The 27244-nt window shown below is 53.0% G+C and overlaps 3 protein-coding genes across 3 annotated transcripts in view; all 3 read right to left on the minus strand.

Moving 5' to 3' along the window:
- BMP8B (bone morphogenetic protein 8b) overlaps positions 1 to 21880 on the minus strand; it is a 30836-nt gene extending 8956 nt beyond the window's left edge. Inside the window, exons 1-3 of the mRNA XM_045064277.1 lie at positions 21163 to 21880; positions 6510 to 6699; positions 5964 to 6112 (exon numbers count right to left, since the gene is read on the minus strand). Coding sequence (XP_044920212.1) covers positions 5964 to 6112; positions 6510 to 6699; positions 21163 to 21496 — 673 coding nt within the window. The 5' untranslated portion in view covers positions 21497 to 21880. The remainder of the gene's footprint in view (positions 1 to 5963; positions 6113 to 6509; positions 6700 to 21162) is intronic.
- OXCT2 (3-oxoacid CoA-transferase 2) lies at positions 1907 to 3202 on the minus strand. The gene is given in 5 exon segments (XM_045064279.1): positions 1907 to 2414; positions 2417 to 2538; positions 2540 to 2692; positions 2694 to 2748; positions 2751 to 3202. Coding segments are annotated over 5 exon segments (696 nt in total). The 5' UTR covers positions 3064 to 3202; the 3' UTR covers positions 1907 to 2361.
- Positions 21515 to 22701, minus strand: LOC123387264 (translation initiation factor IF-2-like). Its single transcript, XM_045063425.1, has 2 exons — positions 22570 to 22701; positions 21515 to 22306 (listed from the first exon to the last, which is right to left on the minus strand). The coding sequence occupies exons 1-2, from the start codon at positions 22699 to 22701 to the stop codon at positions 21515 to 21517; spliced, it is 924 nt and encodes a 307-aa protein (XP_044919360.1).
- Positions 22702 to 27244: the final 4543 nt, after the last annotated feature.

The following is a 27244-nucleotide window of genomic DNA, read 5'->3' on the forward strand; positions in this document are numbered from 1 at the left end:
CAACACAGGGTCGTCATTTGTGACAGTGGTCAACACTGCCATCTGTGAAGCCCTTTACAGGTTTGAGCGACTCCCACTTGTGACCCCATGTGTCTCCACAGTAACCTGGACCACATGCCTCACGGAGAAACTTTGGAGCCCCATGGCCAGGGGAGCACAGAACCGTGGTTCCCACTGCCGTCTAAGAGCTCCAAGGCCCAAGTTCTCCCGCCCACCCCATACTTTCGGAGGACTCGATGGATTGTGCCCCAGCAGATGGGAGCAGCTGCCAGGACATAGCAAGGGCTTGTTCTGCTTGTGATGCCCACAAACGGGACACCGGGGACAGCAGGGCCACAACATCAGGCCAAAGTCCCAGAGCTGGGGTTCAGCCCATGTCTAATTCCAGACCCCAAGTTCTTATTCACTTAAGAGTTAACCCCAGGTTTGTGGGTCCAAAAAGAGAGAAAAGACTGTGGGCAGGGAAATACGGAGGCCTCTGGATAGGAAGAGGGTTACCCATTAAAATGAGATTTGGTCCCAAAGCTGCTTAAAGATGAGGATGCCTTAAGAAACACAGACATGATCCCTGGAAATGTCGACTCCACCAATAAAACTAATTTCCTGTACCTCTTTGTATTTCCAAAGGACCTCCTGATTTATTTTTTTTAGGATTTATTTATTTATTCTGACTGGGAGAGAGAGTCTCAAGTTGACTCCCAGCTTAGCATAGAGACCCATGTGGGGCTTGATCTCACAACCTTGAGATCATGACCTGGGCCAAAACCAAGAGTGAGCAAGGCTTCTCAACTGACTGAGCCACCAGGCTTCCTGCCTCCTGATTTTTTAATTGTCCAAGTAATACAATAGCAACTGTAAAGTAACCTTTGAGAAAAAAAAGATCCCTCTGAAATCTCTCCACACTCCAACACAGCATTTTCATATTTCTGGAATATATTCATGTCAATTGAAGTTTTACACAATGGTGACCATGAGTGTCTGTATTTTTTCCAACTTTTTCATATAAACACGTTCACTGCTGTTAAAATGTCTCCACAATGAGCATTTCAAATGTATAAAATCCTTTGAGAAAATACACCATATTTAGATATTAGCTTCACTTTAAACACGTCAGTTATTTCCTGGCTTCCACTGTGAAGACGAGAGTGCCACAGACCCCTTCATTTTCTCTTCCTGTGGAATTTTCTTAAACAACAGGAGAGGATTACTAACTCAGTTTTATGCTTTATAACATGCAGAGTCAACTGTTCCCCTTCCGTGTCCCTGTCCCCTCGAAGTGACCACCCTGACACACACACACATATGTATAGAAACACATGCATTTATCATACAGTATACAGACGTCCACATGTACAAATACCTATGTTTGCTCCATTAGTGGGTCTATTATGAGTCACTGGGATACATCACAGGTCAAGGGCACTGCCTGCCCCACCCACAGTCCTGCTCTTCTGGTAAAGGTCAGTCCTTCAATAGCTGTGCTGTAGGCCCATGTCCTTGGGCCAAGTTGACTGAACAACGAATCAATCCAAAGACTGAACTCTGACCTATGACATCACCTGCCACACACAAATGCCCTGGACCCATTAGAGGTTCACTTGGGAAGAATCCTGCTGGACAGGAGGCCAGCAGCAGCAGGAGCCTGAGGATGAGAAAACCCAGAAATCCGTCTTAGGTTTCTAGAACCTCCTCCCACAAGCCGCAGCCTTCGACAGCACACGGAGGGACGGCTGTTCGACAGGGGAACCTTGTCACTGCGTTGCCAGTCCTCTGGCCCAGCAAGACAACCTTGCTGTCGTTCCAGACACACCCATCGAGCCACGAGGAGGAGGACGTGCAGGGAGGAAGAGGGAGGCCGCAGGGACACAGAATTTGACCAGAGGACGGAGGCCCCAGAGGAAAAGTCAGAGGGGCTGCAGGAAGACAAGCTCACCCGGACAGCATCCCCCAGGTCACGGGGCGTACGGTGCTGGCAAAGTGGGGCCTTGGGGGTATGGGGGTGGTCACGCCTTCCTCCCCATCCCCCCACGTTTCCTGACTCATTCACAAGGGGAGGCCCTTCTGTGAAAGCTGTCCCGTGGGCTCATTCGAGCCGCACACAATGTCATGTAAACAGCACAGTGAGGAGGGCCTTCACAGCGCCTGACGATGGTACCAGACCATTCTGGGAAGTACAGAACAAACAAGATAAAGGGCTCCGTTCTTCTTTGGTTTTTAATTAAAGCCATATCCCTCTTGGCAGAATAGTCAGTCTGGCGGTGGGAAAGCAGGTCAGACAGCCAGCGCCATGGAGAGAGGTGACCAGACCTCCTCTGGTTTCCAGTGAAACCCACCCTCTGTGACCGGGGCTTCCTTCCCAGCTCAGGCTGCCACCTGCTGTGTGGGTCTGAGGTTTGGGGACAGGGCAAAGGGCTGCCCGAGCTCTTTCTGACGTTGTCCTCCATCAGGCCATCCCAGAGTTCGATCCGCGTGGGGCCTTTCTTCCCGTGCACGTGGAACACAGCCTTCTTGAGGATGGTTTTGTCCGCACAGCGCCCTGGTCAGCAGCCCAGTGCATTTCTCCAAGACGTGGGGTCCCCTGTCCTTGGTGTGGTGTTGCATGGTGACCACCATTCTGGCCTTGGTGTTGGACACCAAACCGATGGCTCCCTCCGGGCCGCTCCCCTTCTTTCTGGGGGTGACCCCGTTAGCCTGTCACCAGACAGGAAACCTGCACGGCTCCCAGTATGGTGAGGTAGAGGTGTCCCCTCGAATTACTACAGATGAGTCTTCGTGGGAGAAAAAACAGCTCCCGAGGGAAATGGTGACCGTCTGCTCACCCGCAGTGATGAGATCTGCATCCACCTCCTCTTTTAATGGAAACGGAAGGAAGCCCAGGATCCCATTTTCACGGTGAAGATGAATAGTTACATCTGGGCTGATGTAGTTGCTGGGCAGGAGCGGGATTCCTATGCCCCAGGTGGCGCACATGCCATCCTCGTGTTCAAGAGCTGCCCATGTGATGATCCAGGCCCTGGGGTCACCCACACACTTGGCTTTCTCACCTTCCTCTGGCTGCACCATGAGATGTTCAATTCTTTTCTCATACTTTTCTCTCCAGATGACACGGCCGTATCAGCGTTAGGAACCTGGACATTTTCGGGGGCAGACATGCCCACACCTGTAGCTTCCTCTGCCCCCATCATGGAGGTTTCTGCAGCTTTGCTCATGGGCACGTTGGAACTCCTGGCGCTTCTTCTGAAGATAACGTTTCCTCCGCAGTGGGCCTTTCACCCTTTCACTAAAGCAAACCCACCAAGATGGACGCTCCAGAAGACAGTGGTCCCCGAGAAAGTCCCTCACCTCTGGGTACTGGTTCTTGAGGGCCATGTGACCTCCTGCGAGTACCTGATGGGGGCACCTCTCTCCTGCACCAGGATCCTGTAGGGTATGGGCCTGTAGAACAGGGGCTCCCCTGTGCACCCCTTAGGGATGTGCTCCCCCGGGGCCCTGGGGTGGCAGCTCCAGCCCCAGCTGCGGGACAGGCACTGGTTCTCCCCTGCTCAGTGCCAATGATATGGGGGGCCTGCTTGGTCTCCAAGAGAAGGCCCAGCCCAAAGTCGTCCACCCCCATGTTGCTGCTTCCTTGACATGTGTCTTGAGCAGCACCTTTATCAGGTTCTCTGGAATCCTGCAGAGCCCAAAGCCATGACCCTGAGCTTGACACTGTCGGAGATGTCTTTCCCAAGCTCCATGGGGTCCGTGTACAATCTGGCGAACTGATGAAGGGCTGCCATCATGCCCTCTGCCTCCTGGCTCTGGACCTGGTAATGATTGACTGATTGCCACAGCTGCCACGTCACAGAGCAGGGAGGGCACACAGGGTGTTTATGTGGAGACAAGGTGACCCCCAACGTCCTGGCCCCTCCACACTCCCAAGAGGCTCGGGAAGCATCGTGCCTCTTAGCCTGCAGGACCCAAACCCAGGACCCTGCACCCGATGGGGGAGGGAGCCATGCCTGCAGAGGCCCCTTGGTGGTGTCTATAGGGGAAGACTGACCCTGAGCCCTCAGGTTGGCTGGAAGGCCACCTTCTCCACCCCAGAACCCCCATGGGATGGAAAGATCCTCCACATCACCCCTTCTGGGCAGCCCTCTCCATAGGGGAGGCCCCAGAGTTCTGGACCGTCCCCTTCCTTCTCCATCCACACCCCTGCCCAGGAGACCTGCTCCGGTTCCAGGCCTCTCAAGCCACTTAGATGTAGGCGCTTCCCACCTGTGCCCCAGCTCTCACCTGTCCTAGCTGACTCTCCATCTGGACGTCAACCAGGGCTCTCAATAACATCGCTGCCGAAAAAGGCCTCCTGGTTTGCTCCCTCAAGCCTGCCCGTCCACTACCCACACTCAGGCAGGAAAATATAACGATTCTATTAAAAATGGCCACTGGCTCGATCCACGTTTTCCATCATTCCTCCTCTATCCCCTCTTTATTTCTGCTGCTACCAACCAACAAGCACGTCTCCACTCTCCCCTGCAGCTCGTGGCTCCTGTTGCTCTGACTTTGCTCTTGTCCCCCCCAGACTACTGCAGGGGGACAGGACCTTTGTTGGACACACACACTAAGTTTTTATTTTACAACAGCTGACATTTACAGAAAAATCGCAAGGACAGTACAGACAGTTCCCAGATACTCAGGCCCGTTTCCCCGGGAAATGCCAACATTGACATTAGCACTGTGCACTTGTCACAACTAAATGACCAACACTAAGTCCGAGGATAAACTAAACACAATGTATTCGGACCTCACTGGTCTTCCCCAGTGTCCTTTCTCTCCTCCAGGGTCCCCTCCTGGATCCCACATGGCATTCCGTTGCTACAACTGCTTAGGCTCCCCGGGCTGTTACTATCTCTCAGACTTTCTTTGTGTTTGACGACCTGGACAGTTGTGAGAAGCACTCGTCAGGCATCTGTAGCAGGTCCTTCGATTTGGATTTGTCTGATGTTTTTCCCACGGTCAGGTGGGGTTCTGGGATGAACGAGAGGAAGGGCCCTTCCCATTCCATCACGTCAAGGGGACACAGCAGGTGCAGGACACCTTGAGCCTTGGTCACCTGCTAAGTTAGTGCCATCAGCTTTCTCCTCTGTGAACTCACTTCGCTTGCCCCGTCCCCACTGTACTTATGGGAAGCCTAATTCACTAAGCACCGGGGTAAGTGATGCCCTCCTCCAGGGGCTGTCTCAGAGGGCTCTTTTCTAAAAACCTGACTCAGATCCCGTCATCCTCCATTGCTATGAAATACAGGGAGCCACCCTGACACGGGGCCCGGGTTCACCCACACTCAGGATGTGCCCTGCAGCTCTCAGTCTCCTCTCCCACCTCGCCCCTGCCCACCCAGCTCCAGCCATGGCGGCCCCTTGCTGTAGCTCAGATCCACCATCCTCTGCCCACTTCCTGCCTCTCCCTCCTCCACTCCACTGCCTGCGATGAAGGAGATTCTCCCCCAGCTGCCTGGGGAATGAATGAAGATGTGAACCCTTGTTCTACAGAGGAGGACACTGAGACCCTGAAGGTAAGTACCCTGCCAAGCTCACCAGGTTAGAGTGCTGAAGAGCTGGGATTCAAACCCAGGCCTCTCTGCTCCGAGTCTGAGGGTGTAACTGCCTCCCTTCGGCCCTGCCCAGTATGGACACGCCCACATACACGGCTGCTCTTGGGGAGGGACAACATGGACTCTCTCTTAGTGACTGAAATGTTGGTTCTGCAAAAGGAGAGGAGGGAGACCAGCGTGGTAGGGGGCTCCCGCTGTGGGTACCGTGGCTTCTGCACCCCAGTGAGCACCCAAAGTGGTTAGGGGATTATCACCCCAGTCGCTGGCTGAGAGAGGCCAGGCCTCCAGGGCCAAAGGAGGTGGTTGCAGCTGGCTCTGTGCCAGCAGCACTGAAGAGCCCCCAGGAGAAGGTCTGCTGCCCAACCCTGAGCCTTACCATCATCCGTTTCCACATAGAGGCGGAGCGCCAGGTCCTTGTTCCGGCTCAACAACCAGCGGTCACTGGCTGCTGTCACGTCCAGCACCAGCCAGCCCTCGTCCCCAGCTCGGAGCGTCTGAAGATCCAAAAACAACAAGTCAGACTCCCTGTGGACATGAAAAAACAATTAACTGAGGGCCGGCACAGCTGCCTTTGCGTTTCTAGAGCCCACCTGGGGGATGCTGTGTGGGGCACCTATCCCGCCTGGCTCGGGGTGGGCACCCCATGTGCCTTCTCTCACTGTATGTACTGCACAAAATGCTACTGGGCCCAGCAGGGGTGTGGAAATCAAGGCTCGGGAGCTCAGTGACCTGCCCATGGTCCCACAGCCGGGACAGCATGGCAGGGATGTGAAGCAGGACCTATGTTGGGCCTGACATGAGGCCTTGGCCAAATATCCTTCTGCCTCTGAGGTTGTATTCCCCAGGGAGCTCCCCTTCTGTCCTCTGGGAAGTGTCCCCTCCTCGGCCAGGCTTCATCAGGAGGCAGCGTGAGGGTAGGCACCTGTTGGACTGCTCCCTGACCACCTGGAACATGCTGACGTGCAGGGTCCTGTTGAGCAGGTGGGCGCTGGCCAGCTTGTAAATCCGGAACTCGGCGGCTGTGACCGCCTCGCCCTCTGGGATCTGGGTCAGGTCGAAGCGGAACTCCTTCCAGTGGGGCTCCTGGTAGCCCAGGGTGCGGTCACGCTCCACTGCGAGATAGAGTAGGGCCGTCAGTCACTTGTGCTCTGGACAGAGCTGGGGCTGGGGGAGATGGGGCCCGGGGCAGCCTGGGTGGGGACAGCTCCCTCCTCTGCAAGGGGACTTGCTCCCAAGCTCTGCCTCCTGGTGCTGAGAGGGCATGGCAGGTCAATCGCTGAGGTGTCCGGCACAGGGCCCAGCACACCGTGGTGCCAGCAAGAGCTGCCTCTGCTTCTGACCCCCAAGCCCTAAACCCAGCCTGCCCCACCCATTCCCTGCTGGCTCTGGGACCCAAGGATGGGACCTGAGGGCACGTCCCTCCTCTGGGAAGACTGACATCAGACCTAAGGCAGAAACAGGCCACGGGGTGGGCAGAGACAGAGCTGATCATGTTTTTGAGGCCGGGGCTGAGCAGAGTCTGCTGATGTGTATGCACGGGAGCCTGGGGGAGAGGGAGTGTTTGCAACTGACTCCGGAGCTGGGCCTCAAGGGCTGAGAGTGTATGTGCCCCCATGTCAAGGGAGGACAATACAGAGGAATGGCCCAGCCTGAACCAAGGCTTAGGGCTGAGGAATAGATAGCACAGGCAGGGAAAACAACAGCCACAAACACAGCGAAAGACAAAGGATGGCAGTTCCTGTTTGGTGACAAGGTGAAGGAAGGAGGAGGGTCAGAGGGAGACCTGGAAAGGAACAAGAAGGAGCAAAGTAGGAGTGACAGCGCCTGGTGACACCTGGTCAGGTCCCAGGGAAGCTGGACAGTCCTATGATGGGTGGGATCTGAGCAGGCTTCCCAGGGGAGGTGCCACCTGAACTGGCCTTGAAGGATGGGACAGAATCCTGTGGGGTGGAAAAGGTGGCAGGGAAGCCATACTAGGCAGAGGAGACCTCAGAGGCACAGGTGTGCAGCGCGGGGGTGTCCACAGGTCAGCGCTGTGGGGGACCGGCCCTGAGTCTAGCTGTGGTCTGACTCTGGAGGGCTGGAATTCTGGCCTGGGAGCACCAGCTGTGTGTCTGGCCAGCGGGGTTTAGGGTTCTGGGCAGCAGGGGGGCGATGTGGTTTGAAGTGCGGGTGAAAGAGGCGCAGAGGGGAAAGGGATGCACAGGCTGGAGGGGAGCCGAAGTGGGGCTGATCTATCTGGGCCGGAGGCTGGGGTGGCGAGTCAATCCCACATCCCCCCACTGCCCGGAAATGCCCAGGACGGTATATTTAGTCCCATCCCACTTTAGTCTCCTGTCACTGTCAAACGCCCCAAATCTGTTTCCAGAAAGCAGGGGCGGGAGCCACCCAGCACCTTCCCCCAAACCCAACACTGAGATTTTAATGACATGTCTGTGAGTCTTTTTAAAAACTCTCTCTCTGGCTACTGGGGTCCGGGACCACAAGTCACCAGGCTGGGGCGGAGGTGGATGTGGGGAACGCTTCCTGTCCTTGCGGTAGGGACTGGGTCCAGCGAGGGACAGGCCAACAGCTGGGCTGGGTGGGGCTGGTAGACACACGGTGACGGGACAAGGTGGGCTCTTTCTCCGGAGACCGCAGTGGCAAAGAAAGACAACGGCTAGGCTCCGCCAGGTTGGTGAACAGGCAGCACATGCGCAGCCGGGAGCCAGGATGCTTCGGGGGCGGTGACCCCGGGAGGTACCCGTGTCCTCCCACACATGTGGAGAGCGAGGACGGCAGGGCTCTGGCCCTGCACCCGGGGATGTGGGCCATGAGTACTGCCACATGCATCCGCTCCTCCCTATGGACACTCCCACACACACAGCTTTGGGGACAATTTCTGTCGATTCAGGGACCACACAGACCACCTCTGTTCCGTGGCTGTGTTAAGAATCCTGGATGTGCAGGATGCCCCAGGTCGAGGCTGCTGGCTGTGACAGGGGTATGGCTCAGAGGAGGAAGGAGGGTGGCTTTGTCCCGCCCTTCACCTAACTCCTCACAGAGCCTCGAACCCGGATCCGTGAACACATATCTGCTCCCAAGGCTGTGGGGCTGGTGCACGGGTGGAGCCGCAGGCGATCTCGTTCCACAGGCCTGCAGCTGATTTCCTTCGGATCTGGGGGCCAAGGGGACAACCCACGAATCTGCCAGCTCCAAGAGAGGACCACGCTCTGGGGCCTCCCTCCTTTGCTGACCTCCTTTGCAGGGTCAGGGAGCCTTGTGCACCTGAACTGAACCTGGTTCCAAGCTTCTACCTTATGCATTTGTGAAATCCATGAACTACCCAGTAGCTCAGCACAGGAAACTGCCCCCCTGGCTGTTCCAGGCAAGCACCAGAAGCCAGGACGTTGTGAGGAAAGTGATGTTTTTCATCCGAAATGAGTGATGTTTCCTGCAGTGTGGGACTAGGTAAAGAAAGATCCTTCATCTGACAGTCAGTTGGGAGGATGGGAAGAGGTAACCTAAAGATTTGCCTCCTTTTCAGTGGCTGTTGCTCTGAGCTAGGAGAAAGATTTTCTAAAAGCAGATGTTCTGGGAAATCATTTTCTGGCACCTCTACGTCCCTTTTTTAACCAAGTGCAGGCCAAGACTTCTTTAGCCAAAGAGGCAGCTCAAGGCAGCACAGGAAACTGTGAAGGTGGTCAGGTCAGAGCCTCATCTCCTCCATGAACAGGGAGTAAGGGTGCAGTCCAGCTTTCCTCATGGAAGGGCTTTGTAAACAGTCAGGAACGGACTGGGAGGAGTAGTCTTTCAACTTAAGTTCTGAGGAGCCTAACTTGCAATCTCCCTATTTATTTGTGCCAAAATGTGATGCCCTCAAGAGGCCATGTCAGAAATTTCAAAGCCATGGGAAGGAGAGGAAGGGGAGATTTGGGATGATCTTTTTTTAAATAAATGTATCACTTTGCTCATTTAATTTTCATTGGTTTATCAAGTTCTATTTATAAACAAATGTAGTAAGTTCTTACGATGGTAAGGTAGAGACCACCTGAGCACTGGGAGTACAGTAAGTAAGTCAGATCTCTGTTTTGATGGAGTTTATGGTCTAATGGGGGAGACACAATATGAACACCACCAACAACAAAACAAGTAAGACAAGGGATGCCATTTACATTGTTGAGTGGAATATGGAGGGTTATGAGGTCAACAGTAATGCGGAAAGGAAGAGGATACTTTATAGGGTGCTCAGTGTGGCCTTTGAGAAGTAGGTGAGAGCAGACAAGAACATTCTCCCACATCACTGGTAGGAATATGTTGGAGAGCAATTTGGCAATATCCTTTTGCAGTACCCTGGCAAAATTACATATGAATTTACTCTTTAACACAATAACCCCAAGATATACTGGCGAGATATGAAAGGCCCCACACGAATTATTCAGTGGGCCTAGGGAACAGACAAAGCTACACCTGGCTCAAAAGGCACTTCTAAATGTTTATTTTCTACATAATTATAAAAGCTGCCCCAAATGATCAAACACTGAACCAGCTTCTGTCTGGGGAAGGAGCAAACAAATTTACTTTCTGAATCACCATAATGTGGCTTCCGGAACAAGAAATTATTATGAATCATCAACGTGTGCTGTTAGGACTCTCAGCCTTCTTTAGTCTCTGATAAACCAACCTCCAGATCCCACATTTGGGAAAGGCCCACTGTGGGGACGTGATGTCCTCCACCCTCTGTGACCGCCATCCACATTCTACGTTTCTGTGTCTGAGGCCCTGCACCACTCGTGGGCTAGATTTCCAGATGCCACACCCTGAGTCCACCAGTCCTACACCAACAAAAGCTTTGTCTATTTTTGTGCCCTGGACAAAATTTAGAGTCACTCAGGACCTAAATCTGTCTTGCTTCTGACCAAAAGTAAGCCACCCAGAGTGGCTGTTAAGAAAACAGAATTGCCTGACCTGTCTGCCCTCAAACCCTTCTCCAACCCCACAGGGTCCCCAGGAGGAGACTAAGCTCTGGTTCTGCCCCGCCACGAGCTGGCCCGGCCCAACCTCATGGCCTCCTGGGCCTTCTGGCTACAGATACCTCTTCCCTCCCCTGAAGGCCCTCCCCAAAGTGCCCTCTCCTGAGTCACCCCCATTCTGCCCTGTCTAAAGGATGCTTTTCCTCTAGGTCCAGCTTTCAAGGCACCTCGTCCTCCTCTGACCTCACACAGATCAGCCTGCTGGCCTCTCTCTTTCCCCTGTCCCAGGGGTCCCCATCTCTGGTTCGTGTGTCCCTCTGGATGGTGAGCAATTAAGGGCAGGACTGTACCATGTGGGGTGGAAACGGGAGGCTCTCAGTGGATGTCATTGAGCTCCCTTTGTTCCGGGGGCCCAGAGAGGGCATGTGTCTGCAGGTTCTTCCCAAGCTCCGCAGGACAGTGGGGCAGCTGCTGGTCTGGGAATGGCTTCCACAGCACAGCGGGTCTCGGTCAGAAGCTCCTCACATCTTCACTTTGCTGCAGGACTAGTCCCCACTCCCACAGCCAGGCTGCTGAGGTGGAGAGCAGGCTCCTGAGGGTCCCAGAAGCAGAGGCACTGGTCCCATCTGGCTAGTCCTGCTAGTGACAAGGCTAAGGTGCCCCTTTTAGACCTAAAGCAAGACCAGGATCTCTGTGCCTGGTGGGGGCCCCGGGAGGAGCTGCAGCACTGATCACCTACCAGTTCTGTGTCTGAAGGGCTTCTCCCTCCCACCCAGAAATCTCAGTGCTACCCAGAGGAGGCCAAGGAGGCTTCATTTCTAAGGTATTTTTAGTCAGTTTTCATTACCGACTTTTTTCAAGAGCTGCTTCCATAAATGGCTCTGCACTCATGATTGCCAGTCCAGACCTCAGACAGCTTTAGACCCCAAATTAAAAGGGAACACCCGCACACTCCACCACATCAAGTCGGTCAAGGCCAAAAATAGATCCAACGAGATTGAGCAAGTATACGATTTCCCAGTGCAATTCCAGGGAAAGAACTGAACTGTGGGAGCTTTCCAGAAAGATGTGGTCACAGTGACACATCCCTTTCTCCCATAGGGAATGGGTCCCATGAGGAGGTGGGAGTGGGTGTACCTCCCTGTCCTGGGCCCCAGTGCTGGAGGAACCCCATCAGTGGGCAGGGCACATTCTTTCAGACTTAAAGATGATGTGAGATGCGTGGCAACAGATTCCCTGTAGGTGGCGAAATTAGGATGGGAGGGTCACCTGTCAATGAGGTTCTGCTGTCAAAGGGAGGACCCCAGTCCCTTCAGAATGCCTGCTGAAGCCACCTTCCTCCAGGCAGGGCCCTGGGAGGACTGGAGATCCCAGGAAAGCGTTTAGGGAGATGCTGCACCCATGGTCAGCCTCCATAAGGACAGGGAGGGCAGGCCCTGCTCTGCCCCAGCTGACCAGGCCCAGGCTCCTGCCCCTGCTCTCAGCCCCCGCCTCCCGCTGTGTTCTTCCTCCCTTCACCTTGCCAGTCTGCCCCATGCACCTGCCACACAGGACCTGGGGTGCACAGTGGGAGGGGGATGTCATGGAGAGTCAGATCTGGCCCCTGTTCTCAGGTTGTTCATGGTTTCTTAGGGAGCAGGAGAAAGGGGCAAGGCATGGCTCTGAATGAGGCTGGCAGAAAGTGACTCAAATCCTAAGAAAAATACATAGGATGGGGGATCAGGGCTCTAATCATGGAGGGTGCTGTGGGGAGAAGGGTCAGTGACACTTCCTAGAAAACAGATTTGAGAGTGGTGGGAGACTTCTGACAAGCCAAAAATGCAAGAGAGGCAAAGGCACAGGGTTGGGAAATAATGTGCCAGCTCCCATTATTTAAGCACCCCACTGTGTCAGGCATCACACTGGGCACGTTACACACACCACTTCTGTTAATGCTTACCTAACTCTTTCAGTCACCTGTTGCTGTGTAACACAGTAACCCAATTGTAGCAGCTTAGAACAAGAAACATTTATTATTTCACATATTTCTGAGGGTCAGGAATCTAGGCACTTAGCCGGGTGGGTCTGGCTCAGGGTCCCTCCTGGCTGGGATGAACAAATCTACTAAGCTCATGTGGCTGCTGGTGGCAGGCTTCTGTTCCTCATGGTGTCCACCTCTCCCTGGGGTTGCTCATGGCATTCACAGCATGACTTCCCCCAGAATCAGCAATCTGGTGGGGGTGCGGGGAGTGGCAGTGTTGGACCCAAGAAGGAAGCTGTAGTCTTTTATACCTAGTCTCAGAAGTGACAGATCATCACCACTCTCATGTTCTATTGGTCACACAGACCAGTGCTGGCACAGTGTGGCAGGGACGTGCACAAGGGCATGAACACCAGGAGACAGGATCACTGAGAACCAGGCCAGAGGACACAAGAACTCAGTGGAAGAGGCATTATTTGCCCAGTTTTATAGATGAGAACATGGATGGTCAGGGAAGGTAACTGATTTGCATGGGTTCACAGGAGCACCCAAAGTGGGATGAGAGTCTATGTGTATCTGACTCCAAAGTTTGTATTTTCCCCTCATTCAAAGCCTCAGCATACTGGGGACATATCAAGGGAACACCATGTGGTTAAGCTGGACTAGAACACTGGACACAGTGTACAAGACTCGAGGAACTTGAATGCTGGCATGAAGGGACACACAGAGGGAACCTGAACAGGGAAACTGTCTGGAGTAGATTTTCACTGGAGGAACTGGAGTTCTAAAACATGCCGAGAGCTTTTCACCTTCATGCCTCCCCTCCACCTGAACACCTTCTCCTTCCACCCCCTTCTGACTAAATTCTACCCTTCTTCAAGGTCCAGCCTGAATGTTATCTCCTGCCGAGCTTTCTCTGTCCTCCAGCCAGGAGAACCTTCCTCCTCTTCTTCTGGCCTTGTTTGTCTCCCACAAAATGAGAGGAAGACCTGGTCTGTCTTCTGCTGTGCTGAACCATTCTGCTCCTGTTTGCTGAATGCATGAATGGTCATTCCTCCCATTTTGCCTTAATTTATAGCTATAACAAGCAGACCTTGAGCTGGGGCTGTACTTTGGAATAGGCCCCAAGATAACCAGGAAGGGGAATGGCACACAGTGAGTTCCTAGTAGTGTTAAAGAATGGCCACAGACCGAACAATCCAACATTCTCCATACCCAGGCCTTGCAGCCTTCAGCTTCCCCAGAACTCACTGTATTCAGAGCCCTTGGCTGCTCAGAATAAATGGCTGCTGCTCCGAGCACAGAGCCAGCAGCTAAAGGAAATAACTGGATTTTACTTCTGGTCTTGTTACTAACTAGCTGGCCTTGGGCTAAAAACAGATAAAGCTAACATTTATTGGGTATTTACCAGGCACTGTTTCAGCACTTGGCACAGATTATCTCATTTAACACAGCAATCCTATGACACAGGAACTATTATCTCTCCCATTTTATAGGGAGGAAACTGAGGCACAGAGCATTAAATAATTTACACAAAAATCATATAAACAGTATCTCAGGTCAGGTTTCCTGGGAAAAAGTCCCTGAGTCAGAAGGTTTGGCAGAGAGTACTCTCTGTAAGGAATGGAGGCAGCAGGACTGAGCTCAGCTGAACAGTGATGTGGACCCACAAAGGCCTCAGCTCATTCCTCATGCACAGGGGCCATTCAGAGCAGTCCTCCTTGAGACGAGGGGGCTGGACATTTACACCCCCATAAAATAGCCATTAAATGTGGGGTGCTGCCAAGGAGGGTGGCTGACCTTGGATAAGCAGCCCCTGTGCACCTGGCCACTTAGTGCCTAGAGGAAGACTCGCCACCGGTCCGAAGCCCACCCTCCAGGCAGCTTACTCCTGAAGAGAAGACATGGCAAATACCACAGCAGCCACTACAAACAGCAAGTGGCAGAATGGGGATCTGAACCCAGGAAGCCTGATCCTGAAATGGATCCTGAAACCCACTCAGCTGCAGGTCCCTAAGGGGATGGTTGGGCTAGGGGGAGGGTGTAGATAAACAGGGCAGGCCCTTCCCTCGGATCGCTGGCAGCTCTAACTGAGCACTGCTAGGCACTTGCTAAGGGTTTAAATGCCTTAACCTATTTAAGTGTTGCACCAGGATATAGGTACATTATTCTGATGTTAAAGGTGAGGAAACAGATATGGAGGCTCTTAGTAACTTGTGCAACATCTCACGGCTCTCAAGTGATAGACCCAGGATTGAAACCTGGCGTGTCCTCCTCCAAAGTAGCCCACCCCTCTGGCCTCCCAGTGGCAGGGGCAAGCCTCTTCACTGCTGTGATCCACTTTTCACATCCGCCCCTGTGGACCTGGGTACCCAGGAACTGAGCCAGTCACTTATAGTCCTTGAGACTCCATTTCCTCCCCTGCCTACAGGGGGTGGTAGTAGACATTTACCCCAGAAGGGTAAGAAACACCGAGGAGATGGATGTGGGGAAGGAGGCAGGGGACACCATCCTGGTGGACTGACAGGGTTTTAGAGAAAATGGAACCAAGTTATCTGTGAAATGAAAGACAATATTTGCAAACCACTTAGCTGATAAGGAACTAATATCTAAAATAGATAAGGAACTCAATAGCAAAAATAATAATAATAACAACAATAATAATCCAATTAAAAATGGGCAGAGAGGGGCACCTGGGTGGCCCTCAGTTGGTGACCTCAGTCTTTGGCTTAGGTCATGATCCCAGGGTCCTGGAATCAAGCCCCAGATAGGGCTCCCTGCTCAGCGGGGAGCCTGCTTCTCCCTCTGCCTGCCTCTCCCTCTGCTTGTGCTCTCTCTCACTCTCTCTCTGCCAAATAAATAAATTTTTTAAAAATCCTTAAAAATGGGCAGAGGAACTGAATAGACATTCTTCCAAAGAAGACATCCAGATGGCCAACAGACACATGAAAAGGTGCTCAACATCATTCGGCATCAGAGAAATGCAAATCAAAACCACAATAAGCTACACCTCACACCTGTTACAATGGCTATCCTCAAGAAGACAAGAGATAACAAGTGTTGGTAAGGATGTAGAGAAAAGGGAACACTTGTCCACTGTTGGTAAGAATGTACATTGGTGCAGCCATTGTGGAAATCATCACAGAGGTTCCTTGAAAAACTGAAAACAGAACTACCATATGATTCAGCACACATACTTCGGAGAATAGATCCAAAGGAAATGAAAGCAGGATCCCGAAGTGATCACGGCACTCCCATGTTCACTGTACATTATTCACAACAGTTACAATATAGAAACAACCTAAGTGTGCATCAACAGGTAAATGGACAAAAAAGATGCAGTGTGTACATACAACAGAGTATCATTCAGTCATGAAAAAAAAAGGCAATCCTGTCATTTGTGACAAGATGGGCTGGACTTTGAAGGCATTATGCAAAGTGAAATAAGCCAGACGGAGAAGACAAATACTGCATGGTGAAATCATGCTATGCTAAGTGAAATCTTAGGAAAAAAGTCAGAATCATAAAGATAGAGAGTAGAAAGTTGTTGCCAGGGGCTTAAGGGTGGGGGATATTGGAGAGATTTAAAAGGGTACAAACATCCAGCTATAAGAGGAATAAGGTCTTGTACCCCTGGGGCTAATAATACATTATATGTTCATAAAAAATTTAAAAATTTAAAAAAAAAGATGAATAAGCTCTGAGGACCTAATGTAAAATATAAGGACTAGAGCTGATGACACAATAGTGTGTAACTGAAATCTGTGAGGAGACCAATGTGGTGATTAACCAGCTGCGGAGAATCCTGTGACAATGCCTCTGTATAACAAGTCACTACATAGTATACTTTGGATATCTTATAATTTTACATGTCAATTACACATCGATAAAGCTAAGTTAATTTTTAATAAGAGATGCCACCTTTGGGCATATGGCCACATTAACGGCTTTTCAGATGGACAAAGGATTTACTGTTAAATGACCGGTGAAGTAGCAAGACAGTAGGCATTTAATGTTCCATTTTATAAAAAATAAAAAATATTAATATCTGTATTGATAAAATGTCAGGGCTGATTGGGGAGACTACAGCAAAGGATTAAAATGCTGGTTTCCTCTGAAGTGGAGAGAGGGTTGCAAAGGGCTTCATTTTTTTTCTTTTTTTTAAAGATTTTACTTATTTATTTGGAAGACAGAGATCACAGGTAGGCAGGCAGACAGAGAGAAGGAAGGGAAGCAGACTCCCTGCTGAGCAGAGAGCCCAATGAGGGGCTCCATCCCAGGACCCTGGGATCAAGACCTGAGCCGAAGGCAGAGGCTTTAACCCACTGAGCCACGGAGGCGCCCCCATATTTTATGTTTCTGAACATATGGTCTGATTTCCTAAAATGAAATTCCTACAATTAATCCATATGGTATGAATTTTTTACAGTGAACATTCATTATCATTAGTTCTATAAAACCCTCAAATGAAGATATTTTCAAAATAAGAATCTCAGTTTACAACCTACATTCCACACAGTCCAATTCCACCACACTTAATGCACCTAATGATGGGCCAGGGCCCCACAGGGAGAGGCGGCTTCTATACTGGAGAAGAGCTGAAGAGCAGAAGAGCAGAGGAGCAGGGAGCAGACCTGCTGGGTGGCCTTGGGAAAATCACCCAACTTCTCTGAGCTTCACTCTCCTCTTTTCCAAAACATAGATGTGACTGTAATTGTAATGCAAATGAAGGCACAGACCTGGACGTTCTGGGCGTGAGGTCCTCACCAGGCATCATCTCACATGCTCCCGGAACAGCTCCGGTGGGTACCCTGAGTGCCTCCATTTTACAGAGGAAGAAACTGAGCCTCCTGGAGGTGAACTAGAAGACCCAGATCACACTCACAGCAGGTGGTGGCATTGAGATGCAGATTATGTCTGAGTCCACGGTCAGAACCCCCCATCTAAGTCCCCTCTGCCTTCCCCTTGTCCCTTGGCTCCTGGTTTCCAGATGGGGGGTTGTCAACTGTCTACACCACTTGACAACCATCTCTGTGGTTTATGCATTTATTATTTGCATCCCCCCCTCCGAAGACCGGTTCCATGAGGGCTGGACTTGGTTAGGCTCACTGTCACATCCCAGTAACCAGAACTGTGCCTGGCACATGGCAGTTATCACAAAACTATTTGTTGAGTGAATTCATGAAAAATGAAAGAATTCCCTAGTAAAGAACCAAAGAAAGTGACCCTGGGGTCATGGAGACCAAGCATTGCCCCTTCAAGGTCACAGGGCTGAGGAGCACATGGGCCAGATTCCTCATTTACACAGCCCTGCTGGCCCCAAATCCAACACCTCAGGTCAACACACCAGTCCTCGAGGCACAGGAGTAAGTCTGCTCAGAGAAGGACTGGGACAAGAGTGAAGATGGCTCCATGCATTTCTGGCTAGACCTCTGCCTGCAGGGTTATTTGTGCCTCAGTTTCTCGACCTGGAACTCGGTATCTGCTACTCCTCTGACTCAAGGTGGAAAAGGACCAGAAGGAACACGCAGAGTCAGTCCTTCCCTCCTCATTCCTCCCTCACCAGCCGCAGGGCCAACCCCAGGTGCCTAAGGTACAGCCGGCCAGACCCACCCTCCAGCCCAGGGGATGGGGCAGTGCGGGGAGGAGCTGTCTCCAGCACAGGGCCATGGGGTCAGGGCTGGGAGGCCCCTTGCTTCCTGACACCATCGCTGTGGACTAGACGAGAAAGCAGAGGGAAGGGAGGTGACTCGGAACAGGAAGGAATCAGTGGTGGGTCCAGGTAGTGTAAGAATGTGAATGTTGCCTCCCAGCTCAGGGCTCTCCTCTCCGGGAGCACAGGAGACACTCGGGACAGACCCCATCTGCTCCACATGGGCATCAGCCCCCCTCAGCATGTCCTGACCAAGGGGAGCCAAGAGTGTACAGTCTGAGATGGACAGGCCAGGCAGGGGCCCCAGCTCTGACCACAGCCCCGGCCTCCCTCCAGAGATGCTGGCAGCCATGACAGAGGTGTCCTAAAGCATCTGCTTGGGCACAGATGCCCGGCCTGTGGGCCAGAGGCCTGTGACAGGGCCAAGGCCTCTGGTCCCACAGGCTGCCGTGGATGGTCAGGGGCCTAGCAGGCACTAGGTCTGGCTTCTAGAGCAGATGAGGCCAGTAGGAGAGGTGGAGCTGGTGGTGCGGGTACAGGAGCCCAGCTGTGGGCGTAGATGCCACCATTACTCTGCCATCAGGCTCTGTGGCGGTTCAAGGGCCTGGGGCCTGGGCCTCCAAAGAAGCAAAGACTCCTGCTAGGTGTCTAACCCTCCCACCCCCACAGCCTAGGTAATTACCAGTTAAACCACTCACACTGCAAGAGTTCTACTAGTGCAATTAGTACATCAGAATAAAGAAGCCCTCTGACAGCTGGCTGGGCCCTCCCACAGACTGGGCTTCCACCAAACAAAGATCTGCTTGTTAATCCCACAGCGTCAGAGGCCTCAGATCTTAATGAAACACACACAGACAGCGTGGGAAGAAGCTGGCATCAGGAATCCACAGGCCCTGGATGATGCCATGGATGAGCTGTGTGGCCCTGGGCTGGCCATTTTACCTCTCTGAGCCCATGCAAAGGGGGCTGGTAAAACAGCTTACATGTCGCTAGATGGGTGCAACAAAGGCTCTTCAGGTGCTCGTTTTTATTCTAAAAATAGGTACAGACATCTTTTGCTTGGCTTTTAAAAATCTGTTTCTGGGTTGCATATAGGAAGTGTGGGACATTCCCAACACACCCAACCAAGGCTGGGCAGCAGCTGGCAGGGAGCTGGGGCAACAGGGACCAGTCCAGGTGCACCTACTAGAGGGCTGATTTTCTGCTCCTCCCATCTATCAACCCATCCCACAATACCCCTGACGATGCTCTGATCTCAGTGAGCCCCATTTTACAAGAAGGGATCTGTGGCTCCAAGAGGGTAAGGGGCTTGCCTGAGGTTACAGAGCGGAGGCAGGAGAGAAATCAGTCTGAGCTAAGGGTACTGCTTGATTCGCAGTAAGAGCTCCCACCAAGGCTGTGCACGCCTTCACCCAGGGGATGCTGGGGAAGCAGGACACTGGCTGGGCAGAGACTCACTCTAATGGATGTCCCCCTTAGGGACATTCTCAGGATGACTGTATCCACAACCCCTCTTGGTTCTGGCCTCAGGTCAGCTTGTCCTGAGGAAAGGGCTCTAGTTTCAGTTCCACACATGGTCTCTTTCGTCCTGAGTCCCCCACCCTGCCCTTAACCAAGAAGGTGGCATTCAGAACCCATTGACCCAGTCCTATGCCGGCACCCGGCTCTCAGCAGAGATTAACAGCCACTTCCTGGTGCTCACTCCCCACCCCAGCCCACCCACCAGCTCTGGGGTGTGGTGGACAGAGGTCTCCTTGGCTGTCCACTCTGCCTGCCCTTATAGAGGAAGCGAATGGCTGAAAACCCCACAAAACCTGCTGCTGCTCCATCCCTTGGGTTCCTCTGCCTAAACCCCTCTGGAAGCTCTTTCCACCTTGAAAGCCTGTCCTCCTGACAGTAGAAATATCATCTCCTTGAGGACCCGATGTAGGGCCAAACAATCTGGGCCTGTCCTGACTGGGCCATGGAGAGGCTGTGCTGTCCTGGGCATGACATTACCTCTCTGAGCCTCACTGTCCTCATCTGGGAGATGGGGATGAATATCATGTCTGTTCCCGGGGTTGTGGGGAGGGGTGAGCGTGATGCTGTACGTGAAGGGATGCTTGTGGCTTTGGCAAGGGTCCTGTCTCCACCTCAGCCTGAGCTGTAGTCCTTCAATCCCACATCCAGTCTGGTGTCTGCTCCAGCCCAGAACCCTGGAACTCACTGGCTACAGACAGGAGGCAAAGCAGATAGGGGACATTCACGACTGCAGATTAAAGAGATTTAGTAATGGGGAGACACCTTCGAGTACTCTAACCACAAATGGGTCCACGACTTGGAGAAAAATTACTGTAGAAAGGAAAAGCTGGGCTTTGCGTGGAAGAACGAGGAGGGTCCAAGGGGCCTACTGGGTCCTTCCACCGGCCTGGACACTCACTGCATGCCAGCCATGTCCCAGGTGCTAGGCCCAGGGTGACAGGACCACTGACTGCCTCATTGAGCTCAGAGGCTACTCCTTCCCGCCTGCTGCCCTGGCAGCCACACCCTCACCTGCAGGAGCTGGGGCTCTGGCCAGGGAACAGGCAGCTGTGCACTCAGGACATCTGGGTTCTCAGCTCCGGTCACTTTGATGATGTGACTGGGGCTTTCCACACTGAACTTTGTCCTTTTTCAGTATCGCCCTTATCACTGTGACAGCATCTGGGCCTGTTTACTCATCTGTCTCCCTGGGACCAAACTGTCTTCCTGGCACTGTCCGGTCCACCCGACAGGAGATGATTCCTACCCTCGGGTGTGTTCGGGGACGGGACGAACGCGCACATCCGTGGGACTCACATTCGCCCCCACCCGCCGTGGACTTGGCCCTGAGCTCCGCACTCCTCAACCCTCGTTGGGGGCGTGGCCACGACCAGGGAGCACCTGTTCGAGGCGGGGGCGCACTGGCCAAGGCGGTGCACTCGCCCCTGCCGCCCGCGAGGGGTCCCTGGTCCCTTCCGCGCCCGCGCGTCCAGCCGGCGGCCGCACTCACCCATGTTGGCGAAGCTCATGACCAAGTCGGCGCGGCCCGGGGGCCACTCCGGGGGGCCGCCGTCCTCGTCGTCGTCGTCGGCCATGGCGTGGTACAGGTCCAGCATGAAGAGCGGCGCCGACGCGGGCAGCCGGGCGGTGGCGGCCGGCGCGCGGGGCCGGGGCCGCCCGGGCAGCCCCAGCACCGCCAGGATCTCGCGCTGCATGTCGCGGCGCTCGCGCGGGCCCAGGCGGCGGACCGGGCAGCCGGCCGGGGGGCGCGGGCCGGAACCACCACCGCTCAGCGCGCACAGCGCCAGACCCACGAGCCACAGCGGCCCGGGGCGCGCGGCCATGGCGGGCTGGGCGGGCGTTCAGCGGGTGCGCATCCGCTCCGCGGCCGCCCCGACGGCGAGCGGCGGGCGAGGCTCGGGGTCGGCGCCTCCGGTTGGGGTCGCCGGCGGCCGCGGCGCTACCTCAGACCGCCTCCCGCGCCGCACCTGCTGGGCTCTCGGCGGCGTCGACGAGGCCTCCGCCGCCTCGCGGTAGGCGCTCCTCCGGGGGCCGGGGACTGGGGACTGGCGGCCAATCTGTGGCCGCTGTGCGGTCGGTCGGCTACTGCCGAGGCCACTTCCAAGGTAGGGGCGACGGGCGAGCTCCCGCTGGCCCTGAGGGCGGCGCGGACCCGCGGGTGCCTCTTCAGTGGGACCCGCCGTCTGCGCCGCGCGCCCCGCCTCCGCCGCCTGTAGGGACCGCGCGCCGCCGTCAGGCCCCGCCCCCTTCCGCCCTGACCAATGGCGGCGCGGGGCGGGGCCAAAGCCGCGGAACCGACGACCGGGAAGGGGCTGTGGATCTCGGTTAGTGTCGCGGGTGTTGGCTTCCCGGAGGTGTAAGCCGTCGTTGGTGAAGGACGGGTCGGGTGAGGAGTCCTCTGCCCAGCCGTCTTCGCGACCCTGCTGGGCTCCTCTCCCAGCCGCCGGGGGCACCGTCGGGCGACCGCGGGGCCTTGTCCTAGGTTTTCCAGGATAGCGGCCCGGTCCGGCCAAATCCGGGACTTGAGCTCCCGCAGGACGTGTCCTCGGGCGCCGTCCCGCCAGCGCAGTGACCCGGCAGCCTCGCCTGGTGCGCGGAGGGTTGCTCCAGGACCTGAAAGGCCTCAGTGGGGTCTAGAGGTAGAGGAACCCCGCTGGTGCCAGTTGCGGCGGGAGAGTGGGACGCGTTCCTCTGCCACCCGCCGCCTCCGCAGTTCCTCGCTGGCCACCCCCTCTCCGGCTGTCCGCTTACGCGCGCTGTTGGCGGCTTCTCCTTCCCTCACTACTGCTCCGTCTCTTGCTCCGGGGCTTCCATCTACCTGGCTCTAGCAAGCTCCTGGCCCGCGTCCCAGGCGGGCTCCCCACGCTCCCCGATGATCCCTCAACCGCATCGTCACCTCCGGCTCTTGATCTGCACCCTGCAGCCTCCAAGCTGATCCAGCCGCGCAAGGGAGATGCACACCCGTGTCCAACTGGGCCAGGGAACTCTGGGGCCCTTCCGGAGCGTCCAGGAAGCTCCCTTTGCGCATCTTAATTGTCAGGACCCCCAAGGGCTTTCAAGAGAAGACTCTACACGGAACCCCCTCTATTGACTCAGCCCCCTCCTGAACACTCTGCTCTTCCTGGACGCTCTCTCGCTGCATTTATTCATTTATGGCTAAGACGCTGCACTGGGAGGAAGTGACACCTAGACTGAGCTCGAAAGGCTGGAAGGAACGGGCCTGGGATGAGAGGAAAGGTCAATGGGCAGAGGAAACTGCTGATGTGCGATGCCAGGGAGCGTAATGCAGGCACCACTCCGCACTTACCGTGTGCTATGCGTTCTCTGCATTATTGCTTTAAGGCTCGCACATAGAGGGTAGACGCCATTTCAACCCCCTCTTTTAACAAACAAGAAAACTGATGCACGCATAAGTTAAGGGACTTCCCCTTTCACACAACAGTGGAGCTGGGCTTGGGCAGGTGAGCTGTTCAGTGAAACCTGGAGAGCCTGGGGGGCAAATGGCCCAGGTGAGGCTGAGGCTGAGGGGCTGGCAAAGGATGGACCCAAAGGACCTTCCAAGGAGACTAGATGAGGGCACTGGACCATAGATGGCTATGCGGCCCCAGTGTGGATTCAATATTAAACTTCAAAATAAATTAAGAAGTCCACCAAAATTAAGAATTTCCCCTGATCACTTCAAACTTTTAGGAAGTATCAGAACTGGGATGCCTGGCTGGCTCTGTCGGTAGAATCTGAGACTCTTGATCTGGAGTTGTGAGTTCAAGCTCCACATTGTGTATCGAGCCTACTGTACATAAATTAATTAAGCAAACAATCATTTGTTGGTGCCTTAAACCCATGCTTAGTCTGCCTTTTATCCAATGGGCAAATTTCCACACTGCTTATAAGCCTCTTTTTTTTTTTTTAAAGATTTTATTTATTTGACAGAGAGATCACAAGTAGGCAGAGAGAGAGGGGGAAGCAGGCACCCCTCTGAGCAGAGAGCCCAATGTGGGGCTGGATCCCAGGACCCTGAGATCATGACCCTAGCCGAAGGCAGAGGCTTAACCCACTGAGCCACCCAGGCGCCCCTGCTTATAAGCCTTTTAAGGATGTTGCAGCTTATAAGCAAAATAAGGTAAGGGAGGGAAAAAATGAAACAAGACAAAATCAGAGAGGGAGACAAACCATGAGAGAGTCTCAATCTCAGGAAACAAACTGAAGTTCTCTGGAGAGGGGGCTGGCTGGGTCTTGGACATGGAGGAGGGTGTGTGTTGTGGTGAGAGCTGTGAATTGTGTAAGACTGATGTATCACAGACCTGTACCCCTGAAACGAATAATACATTATATGTTAAAAAGGGAAAGAAAAAAAAATGATGTTGCAGCTCAGCCACTGAACGTGCCTAAGACAGAGTCTGCTGCAGGGGTAACCATGGATCAGAGGGAGGAAGGTTAGAATCAGGGCCCACAGCTGGAGGCAGGTATAGTAATGAGGGTGTGTGGACATGACCATGATCCTTTTTGGTGATGGGGGGAGGGAGGAGGAGAAAGCAGTTGGGGAGGCTGCATCCCCAGGGCTTGGTGACTGCATGCAGAGGCGGGGGCAGAGTCAAGGGGGCATCCCCGTGTCAGGCTTGTTCACAGCCGCTGAATCGCCTTTCCTCTTCATTGTCCTTCTCTGTACTCCACTTGGAGTCCGCACCACATCATCTGGAGCCTATTGTGCGACACTGGGCTTCCAGCTAGACTGTAAGCCAGCTCAGTGTGGGTCTGATTCTTCAGAGCAGAAATCATTTAGCTCAACTTAGAGTGAACAGAGATAGCTGCGTTCTTCCAAAAATGGGCCTCCCATTCTTGTAAAACTAAACATCAGGTTTTCGCCATTCCAAAGGATGGCACCCCTTAACTCAGTTCAACAGCAAACACCATGGGCCGCTCAGTCCTTGCCCTGAGCTGGAGATGAAGCCAACCAGTCCCTGCTCCCGAGTGACCCAGGCCCCCAACAGGGGTGATAGTCAGGTGAACACAGTCTTCACAGAAGGCAGAACCAAGGCTGTGCTCTGACCTGAGGGCTGGCAAAGCGCCTGGAAGGACAGAGAACAAGGAGCTGGGACTTGTTGGGGGGAGGGGGGATGTGAATGGAATCCTCTAACTCAGGAACTGGAAGGGAAGTGAGGTGGGGAAGGTCTTGGAGAAAGTAATGTCAAACAAGGGCTTTCCCTAGCGGCTGGTGCACTCTGACCTGGGGCAGTTTCTGAACCTCTCAGGCTCTTGCTCATCTGTGAATGGGGTCAGGATGGTAGGATTGTAGACAGAGCACTTAGCACAGTGAGTGGCCTATGACAAGCAGTCAGTAAATGGTAACTACCATAACAATGGTAGTTGTTATTATTAAAATATTATTATTACACTATTCAAAGTACTAAAAAAATAACTTGCTTTATCTTTTGAAAATATAGAGAGGTAAAATGGAGAACAAAAATCACCCAAATCCATATTTCTGAGAGAAATACTGCTTAATATGTGGTATGTCTTTTTCTTATATACATCTGTATATTTTTAGTACAAAAAACCCCCAGAGAATCATGCTTTATTGACTTCATAATTTATTGCAATATTTCACTATGCCATTATTTATTTCACATGTAGTATTTTACCAGTTTCATGATTTTTTTTATCATCTGACTATCCTAATGTATTTAACCAGTCCTGTGTTATTGAATAATACATTTCTTTTTAAATATTACATGCAGTGCTATTACAAACAATCTTGTTCATCACCCTCCATGATGATTTCCTTAGGGTAAGTTTCTAGAGATGGAATATTTGGATCAAAGGGCATACTTGGTTTATAAAGTTTTTGCTACATATTGTCTATTACCCAAATCATATGAGGGTGGTGCCCTTTTTCTTTCACCCTTGCTAATACCATATGTTATTGTTAAACACGTGAATCAATACATTTCTGCTGATGTGACAAGGAAATACAGCTCTCCGCTGTTGTAATTTGCATGTGGGGAGGTTACTAAGTGCTCTCTTCTTTTTTTTCTTTTTTTTAAAGATTTTATTTATTTATTTGAGAGAGAGAGACAGTGAGAGAGAGCATGAGTGAGGAGAAGGTCAGAGGGAGAAGCAGACTCCCCATGGAGCTGGGAGCCCGATGTGGGATTCGATCCTGGGACTCCAGGATCATGACCTGAGCCGAAGGCAGTCGTCCAACCAACTGAGCCACCCAGGCATCCCATAAGTGCTCTCTTCTTGAAGCACTCTCCTCCCTTGGCTCCCAGGACACCTGCTCTCCTGTTTCTTTCCTTCCTCCATTACTCTTTCCAGCCCATTCCTAAACACTGATGTTCCCCTGCTTCCGTCCACAGTCCTGGTCTCCCTCTTGGACTTTGAACCTGGTGTTGATTAGCTCACCCATCTGAGACTTCATTGCCGTCACACGGTCATGCCTGACTCCAAATATATCCCCTGCACAGACCCTCTCCTGAACACCAAGAGTTAACACCCAAGTGATCAGACGTGGTCAAAGCCAGAGACCTGGGAGCCGATGTGTGTCCCTCCCTCCAAAGGCAGTTCAATCCATTAATTCTACCTTCCCCTGCTTCTTGAATCCCCAGAGCCTTTCCACGCCCCCCTCCTGTGTGGTTCATGGAGTGTCTTCTCTACTCTGCATGGCTGTAACAGGCTTCCTTCTGACTGGTCTCCTTGTTTCTCATTTCCCATCCCTCCCGCACTCTTCATTCCCCAGAATGAATTTTTTTTTTTAAGATTTTATTTATTTTACAAACACAGTGAGAGAGGGAACACAAGTAGGAGTGGGAGAGGGAAAAGCAGGTTCCCCATGGAGCAGGGAGCCTGATGCAGGGCTCAATCCCAGAACCCCAGGATCATGACCTGAGCCAACAGCAGACACTTAACGACTGAGCCACCTAGGCGCCCCCCAGAATGAATTTTTATGAAAATCTGACACCAGTAAATGGCTCCAAATCCTCCCATGGCCTTTTGCTTCTTACAGCAGGATTATCCAAACAGGTTTGTGAAGAGGTTCCTACAGAAAGGACTTTGGTAAAGGCTGCACACTACATTTCTCCCTTCCCCCAGGGGAGTCCTCCTGTAACCTGCGGTAAGCTCTGGGAAGTCCTGTAGGGAAGAAACTACTTAGCTTTAATGCATTGTCTTCCAAAGGCACTTGGCCATGTTTGGGGGTTGAGGATTTGAAGGCCACATCTTGGGGACTAGGGGGACACTATGTGATCATATGATCAAGTGCCCAGCACTGGTGGTCTGGCCTATATTGCTGGGTCCCTCTTTATAGTCTTACCTAGCCAACAACAGGTACACTTTGCTATAGTCACGTTGGGCTACCTATGGTCCCTTCACCTATCCTGTTGCAAACATTTCTGTTCACCTGCACCTGTGCTCTGCCAAATAAATAAAATCTTAAAAAAAAAAAAAAAAGGGGGGGGTGGGGGGAATGCCTGAGTGGCTTAGTGGGTTAAGTCATTGCCTTCGGCTCTGGTCATGATCTTAGGGTCCTGGGATCGAGTCCCACATCGGCTCCTTGCTCAGTGGGAAGCCTGCTT

Source organism: Mustela putorius, unplaced genomic scaffold, assembly GCF_011764305.1.
Source record: "Mustela putorius furo isolate JIRA1106 unplaced genomic scaffold, ASM1176430v1.1 tig00003853_pilon_pilon_pilon, whole genome shotgun sequence".
NCBI lineage: Eukaryota > Metazoa > Chordata > Mammalia > Carnivora > Mustelidae > Mustela > Mustela putorius.